The 23,883-nt window shown below is 46.8% G+C and overlaps 5 protein-coding genes across 5 annotated transcripts; 1 reads left to right on the top strand and 4 right to left on the bottom strand.

The window, feature by feature from the left end:
• Positions 1–223: 223 nt before the first annotated feature.
• LOC127772617 (zinc-finger homeodomain protein 6) lies at positions 224–3,214 on the bottom strand. The gene has a single exon (XM_052298566.1). The coding sequence runs from the start codon at positions 2,883–2,885 to the stop codon at positions 2,121–2,123; it is 765 nt and encodes a 254-aa protein (XP_052154526.1). The 5' UTR covers positions 2,886–3,214; the 3' UTR covers positions 224–2,120.
• Positions 3,215–6,726: 3,512 nt separating this feature from the next.
• On the bottom strand, positions 6,727–8,730 carry LOC127772613 (uncharacterized). Its single transcript, XM_052298563.1, has one exon. The coding sequence runs from the start codon at positions 8,681–8,683 to the stop codon at positions 6,737–6,739; it is 1,947 nt and encodes a 648-aa protein (XP_052154523.1). The 5' UTR covers positions 8,684–8,730; the 3' UTR covers positions 6,727–6,736.
• A 1,697-nt stretch (positions 8,731–10,427) lies between these two features.
• LOC127772616 (alkylbase DNA glycosidase-like protein mag2) lies at positions 10,428–12,429 on the bottom strand. The gene has a single exon (XM_052298565.1). The coding sequence runs from the start codon at positions 12,393–12,395 to the stop codon at positions 11,391–11,393; it is 1,005 nt and encodes a 334-aa protein (XP_052154525.1). The 5' UTR covers positions 12,396–12,429; the 3' UTR covers positions 10,428–11,390.
• Positions 12,430–14,691: 2,262 nt separating this feature from the next.
• LOC127772615 (sugar transporter ERD6-like 4) lies at positions 14,692–19,582 on the top strand. The gene is made up of 17 exons (XM_052298564.1): positions 14,692–15,102; positions 15,207–15,296; positions 15,553–15,612; positions 15,701–15,766; positions 16,519–16,584; positions 16,677–16,752; positions 16,903–16,967; positions 17,056–17,148; positions 17,340–17,420; positions 17,499–17,583; positions 18,083–18,129; positions 18,229–18,291; positions 18,370–18,429; positions 18,583–18,648; positions 18,727–18,786; positions 18,900–19,014; positions 19,140–19,582. Exons 1-17 carry the CDS (start codon positions 14,803–14,805, stop codon positions 19,250–19,252), a joined length of 1,506 nt encoding a protein of 501 aa, XP_052154524.1. The 5' UTR covers positions 14,692–14,802; the 3' UTR covers positions 19,253–19,582.
• Positions 19,583–20,169: 587 nt separating this feature from the next.
• On the bottom strand, positions 20,170–21,479 carry LOC127774533 (GATA transcription factor 15). The gene is made up of 2 exons (XM_052300793.1): positions 20,854–21,479; positions 20,170–20,733 (listed from the first exon to the last, which is right to left on the bottom strand). The coding sequence occupies exons 1-2, from the start codon at positions 21,370–21,372 to the stop codon at positions 20,419–20,421; spliced, it is 834 nt and encodes a 277-aa protein (XP_052156753.1). The 5' UTR covers positions 21,373–21,479; the 3' UTR covers positions 20,170–20,418.
• Positions 21,480–23,883: the final 2,404 nt, after the last annotated feature.

Genomic DNA, 23,883 nt, shown 5'->3' with positions numbered 1-23,883 from the left:
ACAAATCGATCAAATGCAATGCACAAATCACAATGGCTATGGAGCCGCTCGCCACCACCACCCGCTGCTGCAGCCGCTCTGCAACGCCGCTGCCGCTGCCACGGCGCAGAGCTCGGCCAAGTCCGCGCCACCGTCGCCGCAGCCGCACCAGCAGCTGCCCGCCGCTGCCACGCACCTGTCCGCCACGACGCACCTGTCCGTCGCGTCGTGCGTATGGTGGCCGTCGCGCCGTGCGTATGGTGTCCGTCGCGCCTTGCCATCGCCGGCGGTGAGACCCTGGCGGAGCGCCACCGCTTTTTCCGCTGCGCGCCGAGCCGTCTCGGCTCAGGTCGTCGCGTCGTTCCTCCGCTCCGCCGCGTGCGTGAGGAAGAAGAGGATAGGAGAGAGATGTGGACCCCACTTATGATTAATAAATAGTAATCACCCTACTAATTACGAATAAATTAGTCCATGACTCGTGGGCCCAGGTGGTTAAAAACCTATTAAAAATTAGATTAAACATATGCTGTCCATGACATGTGAGACCCACCGGTATTTAAAGAAGGAAAGAGAAAGGACAATCCGGGCATTTAGATAAATATCTCACTTTTTTTACTCGGAAATAATAAAATAATGTGACCGGTGACTTTTTTTAGTGTCCATGAGCCATGTCACGTTGTCGCGGTCTCTTAGCCAATTACACGTTTTTTGCGTCTCCTGTGGCAAATTTTGCCTTGCTTATTTGTTGCTGTACGAGTTAACTCTACTGTTCATAGCAATGTACTCTTTTAGTAAAAGTAGCTGCTGGTTGGTGACGGCGGTTGGTATTAAGCAGTAACAGTTGTACACGAGAATGCTTCAATAAAATTTGTACACAGATTTAAGGCATGCGTCGTGCTCTATTGCTTAGTCAAATAGTACTATCTGGTTGCATCATGTGCCTTGTTTCATCTGGTCCGGCAAAATTCTTTATATTGAGAAACTGATAAACTCCCAAAACAAGGGCACCAAAAGAAACCACAAAATCTTCTCATTATCTCCCATTTCCTGTCTTGCAATTTTCTTGGAGGGCATTCATTACATCCTTATCTGCCTCTTCTCTCTTGCACCATGGACCTCACAATTTCATGGAACCAAACTCTTGTGATATCACTTTACCTCTGGAAGGTAAAGGAGAGAAGGATAGGTCATGTGGCCACCCATTTCTACCCTCCAGATTTCAAACTCCAGCTCTCTATTAATGGGTTCAGGTTTGAAAAAGGACTCTTTAACTTAATGGCAGTAATGTGTTGAATGTAGAGCAAAGTACAACTCAAGCATAGCAACAGCAACAGCCAAGTACACCTTCAATTAAATGGCTAATAAATAAGCAAGAATGATATGCTTGATACAAACTCAAGTTTCTTTTGTGGTAGATCACAAATAAAAAAACCACATCCAAGTGTATTTCGTCTGTATGTTTCAGCCGATCACAAATAAAAAACCACATCCAGGCTCTCGGTGTTATCTCATGTAATATTTTAGCTACTCATAATCTCATATTGATTTGTTCTCTTAGTTAATCAGAAAACTCGCTCAAGAACTTAATCATCATTAGCTTTTGATCATTAGTTTTGTGTTGGTTTTCTATTTTTAAGCTTTAACTCATGAACATGCCGAATTCAAAGGAAGGAGAGGGAAACCAACCATTAGTCACCAACAGGGGAGCTGTTCTCACAAAAAATTGCTGTCTAACCTGATTGCTTATCTCTGCGCAGAGAGCTAACGAGGTGAAATGCAAGCATCAGAATGAAGAGATGTAAAACTAACCTCATCATTCAGGTAAACCCTCAAACTTTTTTCCTTTTTCGCGAGCAAAGTAAACCCTCAACTAGACGCAAAAGGAATCAAATTGAACAAGGCTAGAATCAAGAACCAAATTATGGAGGAGGATAAGTGACTACAAAGAATGAAGGTTAAGGCCAAATGAAGAGAGAGAGAGAGAGAGAGAGAGAGAGAGAGAGAGAGGATAAAGATCGGCAGAGAGAGTAGTCCTCACTTCCGTTGCGTTGTTTAACCCGTCTCCTCATGTCTTGGGCGTATAAAAATAATGAGGTGGGGATTAACCAAACCATTAACCAAATGCTTGTCTCCTCCCATGGCTACTGCTGCTGCTGCTGCTGTTGTGACTGTTGCTCCTGCGGCTGCCTCCTACTGCCGCCGCCGCCGCTGCTGCCGATGCTGCTCTTGTTGTTGTGCATCCACACCTTGAACACCTGGCGCCGCACGCCGACCTGCGCGCAGAACTGTTCGACGAGTGCCTCGTCCTGCTTCTGCATCCGCCACCCCACCCGCTCCGCGAACGCCAGCATCTGCTCCTTCTGCTCCGGCGTGAACTTGGTCCGGAACCGCTTCCGCCGCCCCTGCGCCGCCGCCGCCGACGAGGAGGGAGGCCCCCGCTCCTCGCTGGACGACTCGGTCGTCGTGCCGCCGCTGCCGCTTGGGGTGTGGTGGTACGGGAACGGCGGGTGCAGGTAGGGGTGTTGCGGGTGCGGGTGCGGCTGCGGCGGCGGCGGCATGAGCAGCGGGACGCGCGGCGTGGGCGGGGACGGGATGAGCAGGCGCAGCTGCTGCTGCTGCTGCCCGTCGTCCTTGCGGTGGAAGCTGCGGTGGCAGCCGCAGGCGGCGCACTTGAGGGCGTCGGCGGCGTCCCCCGGCATCGGCATGAACTCCCCGCATCCGTCCACGACGTGGCCGCCCATCGCCGCGGCGTGGTTGCGCAGGCACTCGTGGTACCTCACCTCCGCCGCGCCGGCGCCGTTCCCCGCGGAGGCGGAGGCGGCGGGGGAGGAGGAGGAGGAGGGTGGCGTCCTGCCGTACGCGACTCCCATCTCGTCGACGGGTTCGTCATGGCCCCTGAATTCCATCAGGACATGCCTCTGTCCGGTCCGGTCCGGGGCCGACGAAGGAGGCGAAACGAAAGCGACCTCGCAAAGTGCTGGATGGCTTTGGGTTAACTAGAGCGTGTAGCTCTCGCTGTAGCAGCAGCAGCTGCCGTTAAGCTTGTATGGGTGGTGGGGGAAGAGGGAGGGGGAGTGTGTAGTGAATGAAGTGATGGTGGCGGTGGTGGTGGGGGATGATGGCCGCTGGAGCTGGATGGATGGAAGGAAGCTCAACCTGGGGAGAGTGATGAGTGAGTGGGGCTTTGGGGGAACACTGTTTCCGGTCGGGGTTTGGCTCGGAAATGGCATCGCTCGCTTGCTGGATCCGGGATCCTCTGACTTCATCACACGGCTAGTCTTTGATGAGTCCTTGACACGCTGCGCGGCCGACACCTCCCACGCCCTGCACCCGGGCCCCCACCGCCCACCGCCGATTCATTGACCCTTCCACCGCCGAGTTTTTTCTTCTGCCACATGAGAAATTTCAGTATTAACCATCCAATACGATGACCTTTAAGAAATTGCCACTTAATACGTTGGTCTTTCAAAATCTACCACCAGACACGCGAAATTCTTCATTTCGTGCTATTCCGTCTGCTTGTCCGTGTCGTCCGTCTTTGTCTTCATCTCCGAGCTCGTCGACCGTCGTCTCAAGGCTTGACCATCATCCCTGAGCTCACTCCCGCCGCGGTTGCCAGTGAGGGACATTGCACCTTCGACAGGGACGGAGGAGCACATGGTTTTGTCGACGTCTAGATGGTAGACGGGGACGGAGTTTGCGGGCATGGCGGTTCAACAGCAGAACACGAACTCAGGGGCGACGGCGACAATGATCGGATGAGAGCTTGGGCATGGCGGCGACAGCGGAAAGCTCAGGGGCGATGGTGGCGACAGCGGAACGTGAACTCTGGGGCGACGGCGGCGGCAGCAGAACGCGAGCTTGGGGGTGACTACGGCGGCGACCGGACGCGAGCTCGGGCATGGCGGCAACGGCGGAACGGAATGAGAGCTCGACGACAGCGGCAGACGAGCTCAGGGACGGCGGCGATGGGGCGCAAGCATGGCAACAGCGCTGAATGAGCTTGGGGATGGGAATGGTGGCGATGGAGGTTGGGACGGCGGTGGCGATGGTGCCGAACGAGCTTGGGGATGGGGACGGCGGCGAGGGCGGGATGCGAGGTGACGACGACCATGCCTGGGCGACGACGCCACCTAGCTCGGAGACAATCGCGCGGATGGACGGCGGGGCAGGCGGACGGAGTGGCTCCAAATGAAGAATTTCGCGTGCCTGGTGGTAAATTTTGAAAGGCCAGCGTATTAAGTGGCAGCTCTTTAAAGGTCATCGTATTGGATGGTAAATACTGAAATTTCTCCTGCCACATAGGCTTGCTTATGAGAGTATATGGAAAATGGATTAGGAGAGGTTAGATTGGAAAATAAAAATGAGTGGAGAATAAGAAAATAGGGTAAACTTACCTTTTAAGAAGTGAGAAATCATTTGAATCCATTTTTTAAACATAGCCTTATAGGACATAGCTCACCTCTTAAAGGTAAATGAAAAGAGAAATCATTCCATACACTATACATGGTGAGGTAAGAAGTCACATAAGCGCTTTACGTTTGCCCACGCCTAAGTACTTGCTTCCTCTTCAATTTTAGCGAAGAGGTATGTTGAGGTAGCTTTTTTTTTCCTCGAAAATATGTTAGATTCTTTTCCTTCCAAATTTTCCAAACAACGAGGGGAACAAGGCTGCATAGTTCTTTTTTTAAATGTCTGTCGTGTTTGCTAGCTACTAAAGTACTAAGGGATTGTTTGGTTTGCTCCTAAAGTTTGCCAAAGGTTACCACACCTCATGTTAGGCAAGTTTGACCAAGTTAGCATATTGTTTGGTTCATAGCCATACTTGTGGTAAGATTCCTTCTCATCTATTTGGGCCCCACATGTCATCAACTCAACAAAGTGTGACACAAGCTAAGGTGTGGCTCACTTTTTGTAAGCCACAACTTAGACAAGGATGGCAAAAAAGTATGGTGAATGGTGGCAAACTTAGTATAGCATCCAAACAGCCCCTTAACCTCCTAATGGAAACGGTAGTACCTCTACACGAAAACATCCCAGATCGCTTTGGAATTAGCTATATTTATCAATTTAACTAAAACTATGTAGTGAGCGATTGCAATATAGGAATATAACGCTAAAGTTAAGAATTAGAAAAACCAAATTCTATAAGCTCGGCCATGTTCAATGGCCTGATCAATGGTGATTAGTGAAACTGCGTGTTACATCCATTTCATGTGCGCTGTGAGAATCACGCCGTTGACTAAGTGCCGAGTCAATCACAGAATACAGTCATTTGAGGGGTTAGCTGTATAAAAGTTTAGGCGCTATTAGGGACTTAAGACTGCCACATGCCTTCTTCTATGAAACCACGCGACTTTTCGTCCGAATTATCATAAAGTTCACCTGTTCTTAACATCGCATGAGTTTTTTTTTCTTTTGCGTGCCATTGTTCACCTAACTTCCGGGCTCATAGTCAGTACGGATTATAGATACCCCTCTGTTCTTAAAAAAAAAAAATCAATTCTAACTACAAACCTGGATTGAATTTTGTCCAGGTTCATAGATAAAATTTGTATTTTTTGGAACGGAGTAGTAGGAAGTAAGAACATCATTTCTATATTAGTTGTATTATTAATTGAGCCATTGACAGTAGGTTAGTACTTTCATTCTAGACGGAGACTTGAAAACGAAAGGAACAGTGGTTAGTTAGGTAACGGTGTAATGCTGTAGAAGTGCGAAAATAGTGTGGCGGCCTTTAGGGGTCGAAGTACTCCCAGGAGGCCAGGACATTGCTGACATAGCGACCAACAAGCCCATCTGCCTAGTTTGGGCCGTGCAACCCTAGAAAGGCCTACTGTTGTAAGGATATTGTTTAAGCTTTTTAACTTAATTTCGTCTTTGGCTTCTTTATTTTAGTTTTAATACATCAGATGGTGTTTCTCAATTTTTAGTTTGTTTTATTTATAATATCAAAACTTTTTGCCTCTGTACATCCTATCTTAGAGGCTATTCCCTCCATCTTATAATAAGTTCATTTTTAGCTCCTTTCATTTATCTCAAAAGTTTGTTTTTAGAGTAATTGTCGCATTAAAGTTTTTTAAATTATGAAATAACTGCATTGGTAATAGATAAAGTGAAAACTAGTTGCATTGTGATTCGACAAAGTAAGTATTCTAGTGTTTTTGGTTTTGTATTTGTATGTGTCGAGATGGATGAAAAATGAACTTGGGGCCTGTTCACTTTGATGAAAAAAAAACTTACCAAATTTTGGCAACTTGCCAAAATTTTGGCAGGATTTCTTATATAGTTACCAAAATTTGCAGCAAACTAAATGTAGCCATTTTTTTAGCAACTTTATCAAAATTTGGTAAGGTTGAAAATGGCATCAAAGTGAACAAGCCCTTTTTATTTTAGCATGGAGGGAGTAGAAATGTAATTTCATCTTTCCTTATTTTATGTCTTTTCAAAGGATGTTGCTCAAACTAGCCCATAGGAGCTCTAAAGTAACCTTTGTCTAATTTTATGCATTAGAACTAGATCACAAAAATTAGAAAAAAAAATATTTTGTATCTTTTCAATATGCATGTTGGTTTTGAATGATACTATGTAAGAATTTCTTTTTTGGCCTAAGCTCAAGGTAAAGACGAGATCCAAAACACAGTAACATTTGCCATGAATAAAATGATTGCATCCCACTTATGGTCGATATGGGCCTAAATCATTAAGGATGCCCAAGTAGGAAGGCTTGGAGCCAAGAGCCAACACTGATGTTCACTCAAAGAAACGACTGCAGACGCAGACGGCGGCTTGCACTCCCATAAGCCGCATCCATGCCAGGACACTTCTCCATCTCCTCTTCGCCACCGTCCCATGGCACCGAGCTCGAGCTCTCATCTCCGTCATACCGTGCTTCCAAGAGAATTGGAAGCTTCCCGGCGAGCAGCTTCTCTCTCGCCGCCCCGCGGCGGAGCTTCCCCGACGTTGTCTTCGGCACGACGCCGCTGTCGACCAACACGATCCAGCCAACCCTCACACCTTCCTCTTCCCACACTGCTCGCTTTATGCCCTCGCAGATATCCTTGTGGTCGCCGCCGCCGCTGCCGCCGCTTCCCTTCAGTAGCTCCGCCACGACGACCACAAGCGAAGTCGACGGCACCGGCGAGGTGGCGAAGGCAGCAATGCAGCCGCCTCTCAGGCGATCCGGCGCGCCGCCGAACGCCGCCGTCTCAATGTAGTGCGCGCACACGCTGCGCTGGCCGCCGTCGACGTCGAGCGCGAGGACGTCGGCGCTCCGGCCGACGACGTAGAGATATCGCTCTGCTCCCCTGACCACCACCACGCCACGGTCGCCCGTGCGCACGTAGCACGAGCCCTTCCCCGGCAGCGTCGCGCAGAACACCTCGCGGGTCGCCGACGGGTGGCCGAGGTAACCCGACGCGTTGCTCGGCGAGGACACCCAGATCTCCCCCTCCACGCCGTCTTCCACTGGCTCGCCGGTCTCCTCGTCCACCATGATGATCTCGATCTCCGGCTCCTCGTCGGCCATGTGGAACGACAGCCTCGCCGACGGCAGAAGCTTCTTGTACGACGGGAGGTCCACGCACCGGCGGCTCCGCCACGCGGTGGACACGAACGTGCAGTTCTCCGCGAGGCCGTACGACGGCGAGATGGACGCGGGAAGCAGCCCGTCACCGCGGAACTCCGCGACGAACTCGTCGACGCACGACTTGTAAATCGGCTCGTTTATCAGGATGAGATTCTCCAGGCTGCCGAGCTCGAGAGGCCGCCGCCGCCGCCCGTCCGGCGAGCGGCCGCGTCTGAGCACCAGCGGCAGCGCGAACGATGGCACGGGCGTGCACGTCGCCCTGAACTCGGTGACGAGCTCGAGCCAGAGGCGCGGGCGGCGGACGAAGGCGTCGGGGGAGGCCAGCACGCAGGTGGCGCCGGCGACGACGGTGAGGAGGAGGAACATGAGGCCGCAGTCGTGGTACTGCGGCAACCACGACACGACGACGCTGCCGGGGTGCAGTTCGTAGGCCCTCCTCGCCGCCCGCGCGTTGTGCGCCGCCGCGCCCGCCGTGATCACCACGGGCTTCTGCGCGCCCGTCGCGCCGGAGGTGTACTGGATCAGGTACGCGTCTTCCGGCTCGCCGCCCACGAACGGCGTCACCGGCGCCGCTCCATTGGCACCTCCTTGCTCCAGCTCGTCGACGGACAGCCACCGTAGGCTCCTTAACATGGCGGCGAGCCGATCAGGTTCTCCGGCGACGTCGACGACGGCATTCGACTTCTTGATGGCGTCAATGTATCGGGCGTCGGCGACGGCCGCCCTCGGCCGCGTCTGCGACACGGCGCGCAGAAGGTGCGAGTGCGCGGCGCCGCCGGCGCCGGGCCTGGAGGGGTCGGGTGGTATGATGGGCACCGCCGTGAGCCCCGCTCGCTGGCACGCGAAGAGGAGCTTGACGAGGCGGAGGCCCGGCGAGGCCAGCACGAGGACGGTGTCAGCTCGCCGGAGGGCACCGAGGAGGCCGGACGACATGCGTTCGACGGCGGCGTCGAGCTGGGAGTATGTCAGTGTTGCGTACGACATGGCCGTGTCGCCATCGTCCGCCCAGACGAAGGCCGGCTTGGCGGCGAACGCCGGCAGCTTGGCCCACACGGGGAGGTACCGGTGCACCACCGGCTGGTCGGGGTAGCACGGGTCGTAGTTCTCGGTGGACATGGCCGTGTTTGTACGTGGCTAACTTAGCTTGGCGGGAGCGAGTAGCGAGAAACTATCTGAATCTCTCTTGTCACTCTTCAGAAACTTTTGAAGCTCTGTTCTATTTATAGAGCTGGGCCAACGAGTAGCTAGTGTTAATGCAATGTTGGACAAGGTAATTAATGTTTTATGGATGCAATTTTCTCCAAACCACAATCTTTTGTAAGACTCGCCAAGCTGTATATGTTGTCGACGTGGATGAAAGCAAAGTTGTGATTGGCACTGGTAGTGATGCAAGAGCACTTGGTTTTTTCTCCTTGGGAGTCACCTGGTAACGGTGGATATCTGAAGTATATACCTTGCTAGAATGTTACTTTATGAACTGCTAAACTATATGTCAATCTATATATGTTCATGTCCATGCCCAAGAGCGATTCAAAAGACTGCATGTGAATGGGAGATACGCGACATTGCACGTTACGTGTGCCGTGCTGTATGAATCCGTTGATGCCGAGGAGGCGAGAACATCTAATATACAAATACTGATATACTGCATGGAAGGATCAAACTGGAAGACAAAGATGGCCATAGAATTTGGTATCTGTTCGAGCATATTCGTGGCCTCGCGTTAACAGAAAAAAAATTACGGAGTCCATGGAGCAGTAGCCGGCGCCCGACGGCGAAACCCGGATTTCTATAGCTCAGGCACGGGGATTCAGCCCCCACCGAGCCCAAAGAGTCGGGGAATTTAGACCTCTTTTGGAGTAGAGGACTTGAATTTTACAATAACTGAATTAATTCTGGTATAAACCTTGTCAAATTCATGCGTTCCAAAGAAGATTTACTGAAACATGAGAACGCAAAAGGCCCTCTTATTATAAAGAAACCTTTTAACGATACCACATCCAATCCAGATCTCCACATTACTGCACTGAATAAAAACATGGTAGTCCACATGACTGTTCAGTAGTATTCAGAATACACCTCAGCACTTACCAGGGAAACATTCGACAAAGATTAGACAAGCAGAACAGCAAAAGAGCGAAAATTAATCTCATAATTAGTTTTTGTTTGCAATACAGATATTCAATTCTTCTGGTTTGCCTTGCCAAAGTTCTTATTCCATTTTATACCATTTTATATTCACTCTCCTAATCAATCATACCATTTTATATTAGCCCTGTGAACTACAGATCGAGTTTTCTTTTGTTATTATGATATTACTACCACACAAATGACTGCTCTGTCACTGCTTGGTGCATATATGGAACTCCCTCCATCCACAAAAGTTATACCTATTTCACATTTAAGTTTTTCCAAATAAGTTGTTCCTATTTGTAGTCTTTATGCATTCAAGACTTAAATGAAGAGATAAAATAAATGTTTTATTAGAACCCAAGGAGTCATCTAATAAATGAAGAGATAAAATAAATGTTTTAGTAGAACCCAAGGAGTCATCTAAATACTCATTGGTTGCATGCTTGTATTCACTCCTTGATTTTGTAACATCCAAGGTGATTTAATTTCTTCTTGGTTTTGGTGTCAAAAGTAATATGTGTAACTTTTGTGGATGGAGGGAGTAGCTTTAAGCATCTGGATAAGAATTTAGTTGCACTCCAACTATATGCATGTCATCTTGAATTCTTGATAACTGGATCTTACTCTTACCTACCAAGAATGTCTCAGTAGATATGTGATTGAGGTCGCATGCAAAACCCTCAGATATCCAAAGCAGAGGCATTGTGTTCCCAAGCAGTTAAATTGCTGGACATGTGCAGAGATAAATTTATTGAACTACTGAAGCCAATTGCACAGGCAGATTGGTTTCAGGTTACTACAGTACATACATTGGTGAAGCACCTAATCAGGATAAATGGGAATGGATCGTCGTGCATTACACACGTTATTCAAAACCACATTGAGCACACTATTGTTTTGCATTTAGCCCTGCCATCATCCCTACTCATAAGGCCAAGAGTTTATCTCTGAGCAGCAAAGGCATTATGAAAACTAAGCGTGCTCCACTCATTTCTGTCGCAATGGATTTAACTAAATTCTGGTTGACATTCTCTCTTCTCTTATCATTGCTACCCTTAAGACTATATCATACCATTATAGTCTCCAAATGTAAACAGACTTGACCAACTCAAAAGATTTAAGTGTTCAAGTTCAACTATATCAAATCATACATTATTACCTCAACACAAGGTAATCGATATTGTAATCCTAGCAAATGACCTCAAGAGAAGATATCTAAATGAATTTATTATAGATAAACTACAATCATAGCACAACTACAAAGGAGAGTTTTTTAGTTCTTAATATTAAAAATGATTTTGACATGATCTAAAGAACGTCAAGCTTTGATCTTGACAAGATGAACAAGACGAAGCTAATTGATTCATTAAATAGTTCTCCCAACTCCTCTCATTTTCAGGTCTACTCTCTTCCAATCTCCCCCAATACAGAACAATAGAAACATAAAACTAAACAAGCATCGGATTTATGGACTAAGGACCCAACATTTCCAAAAAGTTGACGAGATGAACGACACGAAGCTAATTGGTTCATTAAATAGTTCCCCCCAAGTCCTCATTTTCAGCTCTACCCTCTTCCAATCTCCCCCAATACAGAACAATAGGTACATAAAACAAGCATTGGATTCACGGAGTAACGACCCAACTAATACCAAGAAGTAGTGAGCAGAACTGCAGAATAGATACCGAATTCAACCCATCCCTGGGAGCATCTGAAGAGGATCAATCATTTGGATGACACTCTGTTGCTGCTGTTGCTGATGCTGCTGCTGCTGAAGCATGAGCTCATCGCCATGTTCAGTCAGTGCAGGCGGCCCGACAGGGATGGCCGGCGGCGGTGGCGGCGCCTTGGATTCGATGAGCCGCCACATGTACCATGCCCCAACAGAGCGGTAAGGGCGCCATTGCTCGCATAGCTTCTCCATCTGCGACGGCCGGGGCACGGCGTCGAGGCCGTAGAGATGCTGCACGCCCTTGCGCACCCCAAGGTCGGCGGCGGGGAGCACGTCGGGGCGATTGAGGGAGAAGATCATGAACATGTGGACGCTCCATGCGCCAATGCCCTTGACCATGGTGAGCATGGCGGCGAGGGAGCGGTCGTCCATGTTGACGACGGCGGCGTCGGAGAGGATCCCGGAGGCATACTTGCGGGCGAGGTCGTGGAGGTAGGAGGCCTTGCGAGGGGAGACCCCGATCTGGCGGAGGTCCTGGGTGGTGAGGGCGAGGACGGCCTCGGGGAGGACGTTGTGCTCGCCGCCGAGGAGGGAGAGGAAGCGGGAGTAGACGGAGGCGGCGGCCTTGAAGGCGAGCTGCTGGTAGAGGATGGATCGGACGAGGGAGTGGAAGGGGCGGTGCGGGCACTGGAAGGCCGGGGGGTCGTGGGCGTCGATGACGGTGGCGAGGGCCGGGTCGGCGGCGCGCAGGTGCTGGATGGCCGCGGCCACCTCGCCGTCGGCGGAGAGGGGGCGGCCGGGGACGGTCAGCGTCAGCCGGGGCTTCTTGGATTGGTTGGGGTCGGAGGAGTGCGGCGGCTTCTTGGAGCGCGACGAGCGGGTGGAGGCGGCGGCGGCTGCGGGGGTAGGAGTGGCGGCGGCGGCGGCGGCGGCGGAGGGCGACGGGGAGAGGGGGTGGAGGTTGGGGGAGAGGGGGGATTGGTCGCCCATGGAATTGACCTGTTGGGGGTTGGGTGATTCCATTGGGGATGGTTGGATCGGGGGGCGTTTGTGGTATTTCGGGGGTTGAAGAAATGAGCACCCCCCCCCCCCCCCCCCCCTCCTGCTTTTGTGGTGTGGCTTTTCCCTGCAAAGAGCTCGCAAGCTGCTCGAGCTTGATTCGTTATAGGTTTAGAATACTAGACAAGCCAAGCTCAAGTCTAGGCTGAGGCTCGCAAGCCTAGCAAGCTCAAGCTCGAATTGTTCGGTAGGGCTCAAGCTCAAGTATAAGATACATTGCGTGTAGGAAGATATTCTTGATGGGTCAATGTATACTTGTCATCGTGCTTGACCTGCTCAAGTCTCAAGACCTCATCAATGCTTCTCAATAAAACAATTATCCGGCTGCTAGTAATAGTACTACTATTCCTATTAGATGTAGTAGCTAGCTTTTGTTAATTGCAACGTTTCAAAGCCATGAATTCATGAGAAAAGCTGCAGAGGCTTCATTCAAGACAAGTAGCACCCATTAATTTTGGCTACCGATAATTTGCATTAATATCTCTTATACAATAGTAAGTTCTTTGGAGTTTCACCAAGTCAAGCTATCAAGCTCGAGTGGGCTCGAAGCTCGCTCGAGCTCGAACTCGAGCTCACTCCCAAGCTCGATCAATATCCAAGCTCGGCTCGAGTTCATGTCAAGCTCAAGCCTACATAGCCAAACTCGCTCGAGCTCGGCTCGTTGACAGCCCTATGCCGCACTGCATAGCCCGAAGGATCTTCCCCCCCCCCCCCCCCCCAAAAAAATACTGAAGCATAATTTACTCTTTTTTTTAATCCTGAAGTACTACTACAATTTTCTTTGAATCCTGATTCATAATGTCTTTGGTCTATTTTAAAATACAGTTTTTTTTTCATAAAGATAGATTAGGTTTTTCCACAGTTAAAATCCTAAATAACAAAGTAAACATGGAACATAAATCTTATCTGCCTAGTTAATCTTTACAATCATACTCAATTGGTCAGTATAGATTTTTATATAAAAATTGATAGTTCTACCTAGCTAAATCTAATTTTTGCTATATGTAATTCCACCAATTCCTATCTTTTTTAGAAAACAATAATGTTGAGTCAGGATGCTTCCCAAAGTTGGATAGCACTATTATCACTTGGACAAAAGTCAGGAGTAACTATAGTTAAGTCAGGAGTGACAATACATGTGGATGTGTATGTCTCTTCTATATGTACCATAACAATATTCTTAAAAATTCTATTTTTTCCATATATAATCAATGTTATACTAGTCAACTACATTACGAGTAATTTTTTTTTCTCAAACTCTATTAGAGAATGTCCTAGCGATGCATGATCTTTCTTCACAAATCCCCCATGTCCCACTTGCTTGGCCTTCCTCACTCGTGTAATGAGATCCTCGCGCTTTGCCCTCCTCACTCACAGAATGAGATCTCCTGACGTAACGTCAGATACATTGTTACTGACATGTGAGTCCCATTACCCTCGTGCCTATATGTAAGTAACCACGTTTCCGTGAAGTTTATGTCAGAGGAACTACTTGCCCCCACCTACTCCATCCCCTGCCCTCCAATCCATTTTTTGGATGGGTTTAGGGTGTCCGATGTCTACTTATATCCAATTTTATTTTACTCTTTTCATAAAAAAAATTCCACTCCATCCATTTTATAATGTAAGTCATTCTAGCATTTCCTACATTTATATTGATGTTAATAAATCTAGACACATATATTTATTTAGATTCTTTAGCGGTAGAATGACTTACATTGTGAAACGAAGGATGTAATAGTGAACTTAAAACACCCCTAGGCTCCTAGATCAAGATTTATAGCTTTTTTAAAGAAATGTTTTAACTTATGGTGCATGTGTTACATACTCAGACGTGAGTGGTATTAGAGAAGTGCGAAACAAATCCTATGAAAATTAGGCAGTCGCTCGTATACACTCATCTCTGTAAATGTACACCTCTACCCTTTTAACCTTACTATCACTTTCGAAGAACGTATTTTCTTCATTAAAAAAAAACGTTTGTGTACATGCATAAGCACAATGCGTGATGTCTACCAGTAGGAGTACGTTAGAATATCCTTTTCCGGCTACGTGTTGATTTTGCTCGTTTGTTCTAACAAGTCACTCATCAATCCGAATGTTTTCCCGATGGGAGCCACGTGTCCTCGTGTGGAGCACGACACGTCCTCATGAGAAATCGGGAGCACCGAAAGCGAAAGCGTCAGCTACTCGCTCTTCCTAACGGAGAAAACGGGAAAAAAAGAAAAAGAAAAAAACGAGAAAAGGAGCAGAAAATCAGCGTACCACTCGCTCTTCCCCTCAATCAATCAAGCTAAGCTAAGCTGGGCGCGACAGCGAGAGAGAAACGAGGGATCGATCGCGTCCACGCACGCCCGATCCCGGCCGCGAGATGAGCTTCCGCGGCGAGGAGAGCGGCGGCGAGGATGGGGGGCGGACGGCGTCGGCGTCAGACCTGCGGAAGCCGTTCCTCCACACGGGGAGCTGGTACAAGATGTCGTCGGCGGGCGGCGGCGGCGGGATGGGGTCGCGCCTCGGCTCCTCCGCCTACTCCCTCCGCGACTCCTCCGTCTCCGCCGTCCTCTGCACACTCATCGTCGCCCTCGGCCCCATCCAGTTCGGCTTCACCTGCGGCTTCTCCTCGCCCACCCAGGACGCCATCATCTCCGACCTCGGCCTCACCCTCTCCGAGGTGAGGCAAGCTCTCTCTTTTCTCTTGGAGTATCATGCTTATGCCTAATTAATCTTATCGGATTTGCGTTTAATTGCTCTGTCTCTTCTCTGCTCGCGCTGCAGTTCTCGCTGTTCGGGTCGCTGTCGAACGTCGGGGCAATGGTGGGCGCCATCGCCAGCGGCCAGATCGCCGAGTACATCGGCCGCAAGGGGGTGAGCCTCCGCTGTCCCTTGCTCTTGACACTTGTCTAGATCACGACATTTTTGCGGTTACTGTTTAGCGTTTTCCATATGAACGGAGAAACCGGATCGTGATTTTCAGTCTCGATGGTAGCAGGGGAGTGAAAAGCGGCGCTTTGTTTGTGAGAATCTGCAAAGAAAAAAAAAGAGCTGCTTGTGATAATGTTCGGATGAAAAATGGAATTTCACTAGAGTGCTGATTGATGTGCTCTTTGGGTTGATCTTGCAGTCTCTCATGATCGCGGCAATTCCTAACATTATTGGGTGGCTCGCAATATCTTTTGCAAAGGTAAAGTTTTCATGCTCGAGCTGTTACCAGTTAGTTTGATCCGCCCAATGCCAATAGCTTGCGCAACTTCTGAAATTGGTTTATCCAGGACTCATCCTTTTTGTTTATGGGCCGATTGCTGGAAGGATTTGGGGTCGGCGTGATATCCTATGTGGTGAGCAGCTCTTCTTCTCCCTCAAATTACTCTCAACGGATAAGCATTTGTTTTTTCATTCTGGCGTCCTAATGTTTTTCAACTATTCATTCAGGAATTGTAAAACTGTTACCTTCAGATCAAATGGTGATATTGTGCTGAGATGCTTTTATTATTAAAAATCTCATATTATTTACTCTTTACATGTTCATGCCAAAGTAACACATCCAAGCCCAACACATGGGAAATGAAACAGTAGAGTCTACTGGAAGTGTAGTAAGCCACATAAGTACCACAGAACTAAACCAAATAATAGGTGTACTTATATGTGAAATTAAGGAAATAAAAGTGTGGAATTAAATATTATTTTGAGGATTTCCCATATCTTAAACATGGTTCCACTCTATTTGTGATTATAGAAGAAAAATATAAATCAACCTAACTCCTTCGTTCTGTGCTATACAGACATGAGTCGAAATTGACCAGAATATAAATCAACATGCCTATAGGAGTAACCAAAATATTGTTGTGTGTGGTGAGGTGTGTTATAGATCATTCTCTCATATTAGATATTGAATCTGGGAATTATATACTAATTATGCAATATATTGAACTTCAGTATTTACCTTGCATGAAAACAACATAGCTAGTAGTACTTCAACTTGTTTTATGTTTTCCAGACTAAGCATCCACTGTTCAACAACACCTTTTTGTTTAAAGAGATATTTTGGCTTTAAAGTATTCTGATTAAAACCTTTGTTTCATGGTCTCAGGTGCCAGTTTATATAGCAGAAATTGCTCCACAAACAATGAGAGGAGCTCTTGGTTCAGTCAATCAGGTCATATTTTGAACAAGAGACAATATCAATCTATTTTCGCTAGTCTGTGCTTTTGTTGCAGGTTTTAACCCTGTTCATAATTTGTTTTTCAGCTTTCTGTTACTATTGGCATATTGCTTGCCTACTTGTTAGGCATGTTTGTTCCCTGGAGAATTCTCTCCGTTCTCGGTAAGCTAGATAAATTATCATGTATTATTGTGTTCAGCTGTCGGCTTATTATGATAGAAAGTGCGTATGCATATCAGTCTGGCTAAGTTGTTAGGTTCGTTGATACAAAATATTGCCTTAAATCTTTACTGTTACTTGTACGTTTCTTAGGTATTTTACCATGTTCAATTCTGATACCTGGATTGTTCTTTATCCCTGAATCACCAAGGTGGCTGGTGAGTGTTGCCCTATATTTCTTCTTTTTTTTTTTTTTTTTTGTTAACAGTTACAGCAGGATCTAAATAGAACAGATTATAATGTCAGGCAAAAATGGGAAAGATGGAGGATTTTGAATCCTCGCTGCAAGTATTGCGAGGATTTGAAACAGACATCGCTGTAGAAGTAAATGAAATAAAGGTAACCATCTGTACCAGGCTTCATTTTATTGTAGTTAAGTGATATGCACCCGGTGCGGACATTTTTATTCTTTATGTTGCACCTGTCAATTACCTCAATCAATACGGACTGTGGGGAATTTATCCTATTTCTGTGTGGCAATGTAACATAAGGAAATGTGATTTATAAATTTTTACACATTTTCTACATAGAGATCAGTTCAATCATCACGGAGGAGGACGACAATACGATTTGCAGATATCAAGCAGAAGAGATATAGTGTACCTCTAATGGTTGGTTGCTTCCAATTATATATTTTTTCTCTGATACCTTATTGTTCCTTTTTTTGCTTACTGTTTTTATCTCTTCAGATAGGAATTGGTCTCCTTGTACTGCAGCAGTTAAGTGGTGTGAATGGCATTCTATTTTATGCTGCTAGTATCTTCAAAGCCGCCGGTATGTTCTGGAGGATATAATGAGACTTCGTTTTAAGAAATGACATGCTTGTACGTGCTAGTTTAGGACACATACCTCAGGACTCTGTGACAAGTGAATGTGTGATAAAAACAAATGTCAAAATCGATTATTGCCAACGCTCTGCTCTGCTCTGTCATTGCTCTGGATTTTCCAAAGCTAGTTTTTAGAAAAAAAATATAATAACTAGTTGAACAATCTTTATTGAGCTTTAATAATAAAATACTCGTGGAGTTAGCAAGACTTGCACTGTGCATCTGAACAGGACATTAATTGAAAACCAGCCATAAGTCTTCCGCTTATATAATACCAGTTTAATTTGGATATTTGGAGCTCCTGAGGCAAATGCAAAGCTACCATTTGTTATGTGATTTATGTTTGCATGATGCTCCTATCACAATATTTTACTTTAATACCACAAAAATGGCAGTAGCTTAGAACTTTGTCAAGCATGATATCTTACAAAATTCTTCCTATACAGGTCTTACGAATAGTAATCTAGCAACATTTGGTCTGGGGGTTGTTCAGGTATGCTTTTCCTATGAGTTAAATCCATGTCTCATTTATCAACTTTGTACAAATGTGGACATTCTATTTCATATACTTAACAAAATCTAACCATGTTAGGTGGTTGCTACTGGAGTGACAACTTGGTTGACTGACAAAGCTGGTCGACGACTCCTCCTCATTGTTAGTTGCATCCCCATTAATTTTCAGGCATGCTACTTTCGAAGAATATATAATTTATTTATTTTTATTTTTTTCCAGATCTCTACTACAGGGATGACCATTACTCTTGTTGTTGTTTCTGTGTCATTTTTTGTGAAGGTATTGTCATTTTGCCACTTAAAAAATTTATTTGGTACTATATTTAATGTTTTGTATTTCGCTGCTTGTCTAGTTTCGTTCAATTAAATCTTGATTGTGTTACCTGATATTATATTCCCTTTGTAACATATTTTACTATCGATCATGAAACAGGACAACATAACTAATGGTTCTCATTTATACTCTGTAATGAGTATGCTTTCGTTGGTCGGGCTTGTGGTTAGTTGAAGTTCTATGTGCATCTCTCTTTTCTCATTGTTGGCAGAAGCGCTTATTGCCTTCTATGTTATATCACAGGCATTTGTGATTTCATTTTCTCTTGGTTTGGGAGCCATACCATGGATCATAATGTCTGAGGTATTGTATAATCCTTCCTGCTAATATTAGCTGAGATTATTACTGAAGGCCTAGAGCAAATTTATTGTTGAATTTGACTGGGAGATTGATGTATTTGCCTTGCATGCCTTCAGATTCTTCCTGTAAATATCAAGAGCCTTGCTGGAAGCGTTGCAACACTTGCAAACTGGTTGACAGCTTGGCTCATTACGATGACAGCAAGCTTGATGTTAAGCTGGAGCAATGGAGGTCTCTCTCTCTCTCTCTCTCTCTTGCATGACGCATGCACACATACACACAATCGAATGCATGGAAAATGCAAGCTTTTCCTTCCAGGCTCATGTCACTATGTATGCTCTTTTTTTTTTTTTCAGGAACATTTGCTATCTATGCTGCTGTGTGTGCCGGGACCCTCGTTTTCGTATGCCTGTGGGTGCCGGAGACTAAAGGAAGAACACTTGAGGAAATTGCATTTTCTTTCCGGTGAAGCTCAGGCCAACGTTGTCTGGTGATCAGCCTGGTGCACGTCAGTCGGCAACAGATTTGGCTCCGTGAGCTATCGGATTAGGCATCAAGATTTGAATTCTTGAGTTCATGTGTATCTAAGGCAAGCATGTATTGGTTGCATTTATAATTTTGTATCATGTGTTCATGTATGTGCAATAGAAATATAGAATGGAGCAGTAGCAAGAGACAATATAATGGACCATTGCAAGTTGTCACGCACGCCATGTGGATGGATGGAACAATGAAGATGTCAATATGTCATGCCGTATGATGAATTTTGAGCAAATATATAGCTGAGGGCTGTTAGTTCTGATTATGTGCATTTGATTTTCCTCTCTACTGGTTGCAAGTTCGAAGGTCTTAAGACTCTTAAATTTAAAATGTGAAGGAAAAAAATAAGGTCTTAAATTCGAAGGTCTTCAGGAAAAAAAAGGGTTTAAAATAACACCGCTTCGAAGTTCAGGCTCTCGTCGCTCTTCAGAAGTTCAGGGTAGAATAGTCGATGCACGATGCTGAAAATTCCTAGCGCTGTCCAAGAGGCAAAAAGGGTTTGTACTCAGCCTCCAACTCGCTAATCCTGAATTCTAATCAGTCGGCGTGTCAATCCGCGAAAGAAAATCAAGGCTAGGAGGGTCCGAGTTTTAATCTTCGAACCCCTTCGGTTTACAAGGTTTCAGCCGTTCCGTACTTCCGATCTACTGGGACAGCCCATTCTGTGCAGCCCACATAACCGTTGGGCTTGATGGAGTTTCCGGCCCAATTGGGCCATTTTCTCCTAATCTATTTAGCCTTGAAAACCAAGTATAGTAGCCAAAAAAGGTTTAAAACATTTTCCTTCTCTCTTCACTTGCTTATTGGCGCGTCAGAATTGAGATGCAGCAGTAGTAGCAGCACAAGAGATTGGAAGATTATGAATTTTCCGAGCAAGATGACCTTGCACAGCTACATGTTCATTCCAAATGAATGAAATGATCACGGTTCGTTTCAAGGTCAGAGTCATCTAGCTAGCTAGCGTGCAACACAGCACAGCAGATGCATACAGTTCGATCAATCCGGGAGCGTGCGACCGTACAAAATGTTCCCCAAAAAAACGGTGCAGCTTCCCTTCTCCCCAACGCTAATGCTACACTAGTTAATCGCCTATAGCTAGTTGTAGTGGTAGAGGCTAGCTCGCTCCGGCCACACCGAGAACGCCGTCGCCGTCGCCGCCGGTGGGACGACGTTGAGCCGCCAGGCGAGATACGCCGCGTCCGCGACCTCGCCGCCGCCGCCGCCGACGACGTACGGTGACGTCTCCTCGCCGCACGTCGTCACGGCGGGCGCCGCCTTGGCCGCGGTCGACCCGCGTCCACGCTGCGCGGTGATGAAGCCGCATCCGGCGGCGCCGTCGGCCGTCGTCGTCGTCGCCGCCGCGCGCCGCTCCTCCTTCTTGTACCTGATCCCGCACGCGTTGCACAGCGACTGCAGAGAAACGTACGACGGCGGCAATGTCAGCGACACGACGTACGTCGGCGAAACCGCGAAGTGAACTGCAGAGATAGAGAACAGCGACGGCGAGAGCGAGCGTCGCCGGCGACGAACCTTGGGTCCGCGAGGGCCGTTCCTCCAGAGCGGCGTGGACGCGGTGCCGCAGTTGGCGCAGCGGCGGTCGAGGAGCGCGTCGTGCCCGGCGCCGGCGGCGCACTTGGCGGCGCCGGTGGCCGGCCTCCCCTGCTGGCCACAATAGTACGACTCGGCAGTCGCGTCCCAGGACACGGTCGCCGCTGACAGCGACGGATAATGCGCCGGCACGGGCGCCCCATGGTTTGCCGCTGGCGCCGCCGCCGCGACGGGCTCGGCGCGGCGAGACGACGGCGTGCCGAGCGAGAGCGTGCAGTCGACGGAGCCGGTAGAGGACGACGAAGGCGAGGAAGGAGAGGTGGTGACGGTGCTGTGGTCGTCGTAGGCCGCGGACTCCTCCACCGTCGACGGCGGCCAACACTGCCCATTGGACATCGGGAAGAAGAGCGAGAAGGTGGAGGAAGCCATGTCGCCGGGGCTACCAGCTGCAGCGACGTCCTGATGATGGCCGGCGCCGCCGCTGTAGTAATGGTGAAGCATGGCTCCTATCAACTGATGAACTGAACTGGCTATACACAACACTCCACCAGTTGGACTAGAAGAGCAGCTGGCATAGGTTATATAGGATATGGCTGAGATAATCTGAGGCGATCCCGCCCCGTAATTTTTCACACTATTATATCGAAGTTTAAACACATCTATAAAATATTAAATATAGGCTAAAAACAACTATTGCACATATAACGACTAAATTTACGAGAAAATTTTTAATCCTAATTACTTCATGATTTGATAATTTATGAATAACGGATTAATTAAACTTAATAAATTCGTTTTATGGTTTATTAACAGATTCTGTAATTAATTTTTTATTAGTATCTGAACACCCTATACGACATCCTATATAATATCTAATATTCCATGTAGCAGGTTAAAATTTTAAGCTCCTGAATCTAGACACCTCCTGAGATTGCAACGAGATGCTGGTTAAGCTAGGCTATGATGATGGAACGAATATAGGGGTGGAAAGGGCGTGTGTGCACGAGAACAGATGCGAAGGCATGCAAAGGGGTGGAGTACAGCGAGTAGCCAATGAGTGAGCGGCTGGTGCGAAGCGCTGTGTGTGACAGGGCGGCAGGTTCAGGCTGAGGCTCGACTAGATGGACTGACTGGTCGAGGCAGACCGCTGCGATATCACCCCGTCTCTGCCATCTGCGACGCCGCACTTATCCCGGAGCTCTACTATAGCTAGCGCACACCATCCACGCCCGAAGACACGGAGAAAGAGAGAGACGTAGGAGTGTACTCGTACTACAACATACGGAGTACAAGTAGGGAGAAACGGTGACGGTAATTCCCGGCCGACCGACGGTCCGTTTTTGACTTTGTACCGATCGAGCCATATGAAAATGATAATCGATAAAAATATATATGAAAATAAAAACAGAAATAGTTTTACTGTTTTACCGTTCATTTCCATATTTACCGTATTCTTGTGGAAATTACAGTTTCTTATAATATGGTAATTATCGTATTTCTAAATATGTTGATATTTATAGGGCATGTCTCTACTTGACCCATAGTAGATTGAGGGTGCATTTAGTTCACGCCAAAATTGAAAGTTTAGTTGAAACTGGAACGATGTGATGGAAAAGTTGGAAGTTTATATGTATAAGAAAGTTTTGATGTAATGGAAAAATTGGAAGATTGAAAAAAAGTTTGGAATTAAACTCGGCCTGACTGACTCTTCAATCAAATCCCTAAGTTGAGTGTATGGCTAAAATAGAGTTAATTTATAATTTACATAGTATAGCTTGAATTTGTTGGTACATATAACATACTTATGTGAAGTTAAATATATGTTTTTTATAGTTTAATGTTTTCGTATTGTTACCGGTTTTCGATCTGTACCGACATGCTTCCGTCCATATTATTCCGTTTCCGGTTTTTCGATATTTTCTATATCGTTTTCGTTTCCGACTTTACCATTTTTGATTTTATTTCCGAGAAAAATATGATTATAGAAATGGTTAAGGTTGTTTTCCGACCTTTTCATCCCTACGTACCAGTACAGTAGTACCGGGTAGCAGGAGGAGTAGTATTCATAGAGATAGAGAGAGGATTTACAAAACCGTGCTGATATATCATGGTTATGATGTGCAATATCCTTTTTTAATTTTTAAAACTAGGGTATAACTCGCGGTAACGATCAAACCGTGGTGTGACGGTAACCCCATCCCAAACGATTTGGTAAGTCCTGGACATATATACTTCCTCTGTTGTATAAAAATCAACTTAGTATCAAATATGATATATTCTAATACTATAAACCTGGATATGTTTTTATATTAATAAAATGTTTCACATTCCCTAGTAGGTTATTTTTTTATGAGATGAAAATAGTAGATATTCTTACTAGTTATTTTTTTTGTATGAGTAGTAGATACTCAGAGCACCCGTAATGGTAAAATAAGGTGTTCTCTATAAAACATGTACATATCGATAATAGACTATATTAATAGTAAACCACCTCAATAGTATGTCTACATGGGTATCTATAGCTCTCTAATCTATTGCCTCGTTTTTCTCTATAAACTATCTACAGATTAGTAGCTAGCTTTGCTCTCTCTCTTCATTTAATCTCTTCCAAGTAAAAAAATATGCTGATATATATCTCTTGTAAATAGCCTATAAATAACTATCATGGGTGGGTGCCCTTAGAGAAGCGAATCAAATGACGAATGGATGCAGGCAAGGGGATGAGGAAGATGCCCCGGCCCCGAGTGGGTGGGTGACCGGGGTCCTTCCTTGGAACAGGCGTCGAAATCGAGCGAGCAGGCGCGTCATATATGGCAATGACGACCCCCGACTAGTGACTGTTCCGCGCCTTCTACGTCATGCTAACATGACCGGAGATCCAGCGTCGCAGGGGGAACTAGCCACAGCGTCGCAGGCTCGCTGCCGCTCTGCCTCGCACTGGCATGCAGCGGCGCAAACCCATCACCCATCAACAACACACCACACCATCAACAACGACGACGACGACGACGC

Source organism: Oryza glaberrima, chromosome 5 (assembly GCF_000147395.1).
Source record: "Oryza glaberrima chromosome 5, OglaRS2, whole genome shotgun sequence".
NCBI classification, from domain to species: Eukaryota; Viridiplantae; Streptophyta; class Magnoliopsida; order Poales; family Poaceae; genus Oryza; species Oryza glaberrima.
This window is presented reverse-complemented; position numbering and strand designations above follow the sequence as displayed.

What these genes read in the sequence shown, in the direction of transcription:
- LOC127772617 (XM_052298566.1), bottom strand. Translation starts at nt 2,885, where the DNA reads ATGGAATTCAGGGGCCATGACGAACCCGTCGACGAGATGGGAGTCGCG.
- LOC127772613 (XM_052298563.1), bottom strand. Translation starts at nt 8,683, where the DNA reads ATGTCCACCGAGAACTACGACCCGTGCTACCCCGACCAGCCGGTGGTG.
- LOC127772616 (XM_052298565.1), bottom strand. Translation starts at nt 12,395, where the DNA reads ATGGAATCACCCAACCCCCAACAGGTCAATTCCATGGGCGACCAATCC.
- LOC127772615 (XM_052298564.1), top strand. Translation starts at nt 14,803, where the DNA reads ATGAGCTTCCGCGGCGAGGAGAGCGGCGGCGAGGATGGGGGGCGGACG. An exon ending in CTGAATCACCAAGGTGGCTG is followed by an intron (nt 16,968 to 17,055) that starts GTGAGTGTTGCC and finishes TTATAATGTCAG; the next exon opens with GCAAAAATGGGAAAGATGGA. An exon ending in CATGGATCATAATGTCTGAG is followed by an intron (nt 18,787 to 18,899) that starts GTATTGTATAAT and finishes GCATGCCTTCAG; the next exon opens with ATTCTTCCTGTAAATATCAA.
- LOC127774533 (XM_052300793.1), bottom strand. Translation starts at nt 21,372, where the DNA reads ATGCTTCACCATTACTACAGCGGCGGCGCCGGCCATCATCAGGACGTC. An exon ending in ACGGCCCTCGCGGACCCAAG is followed by an intron (nt 20,734 to 20,853) that starts GTTCGTCGCCGG and finishes GTTTCTCTGCAG; the next exon opens with TCGCTGTGCAACGCGTGCGG.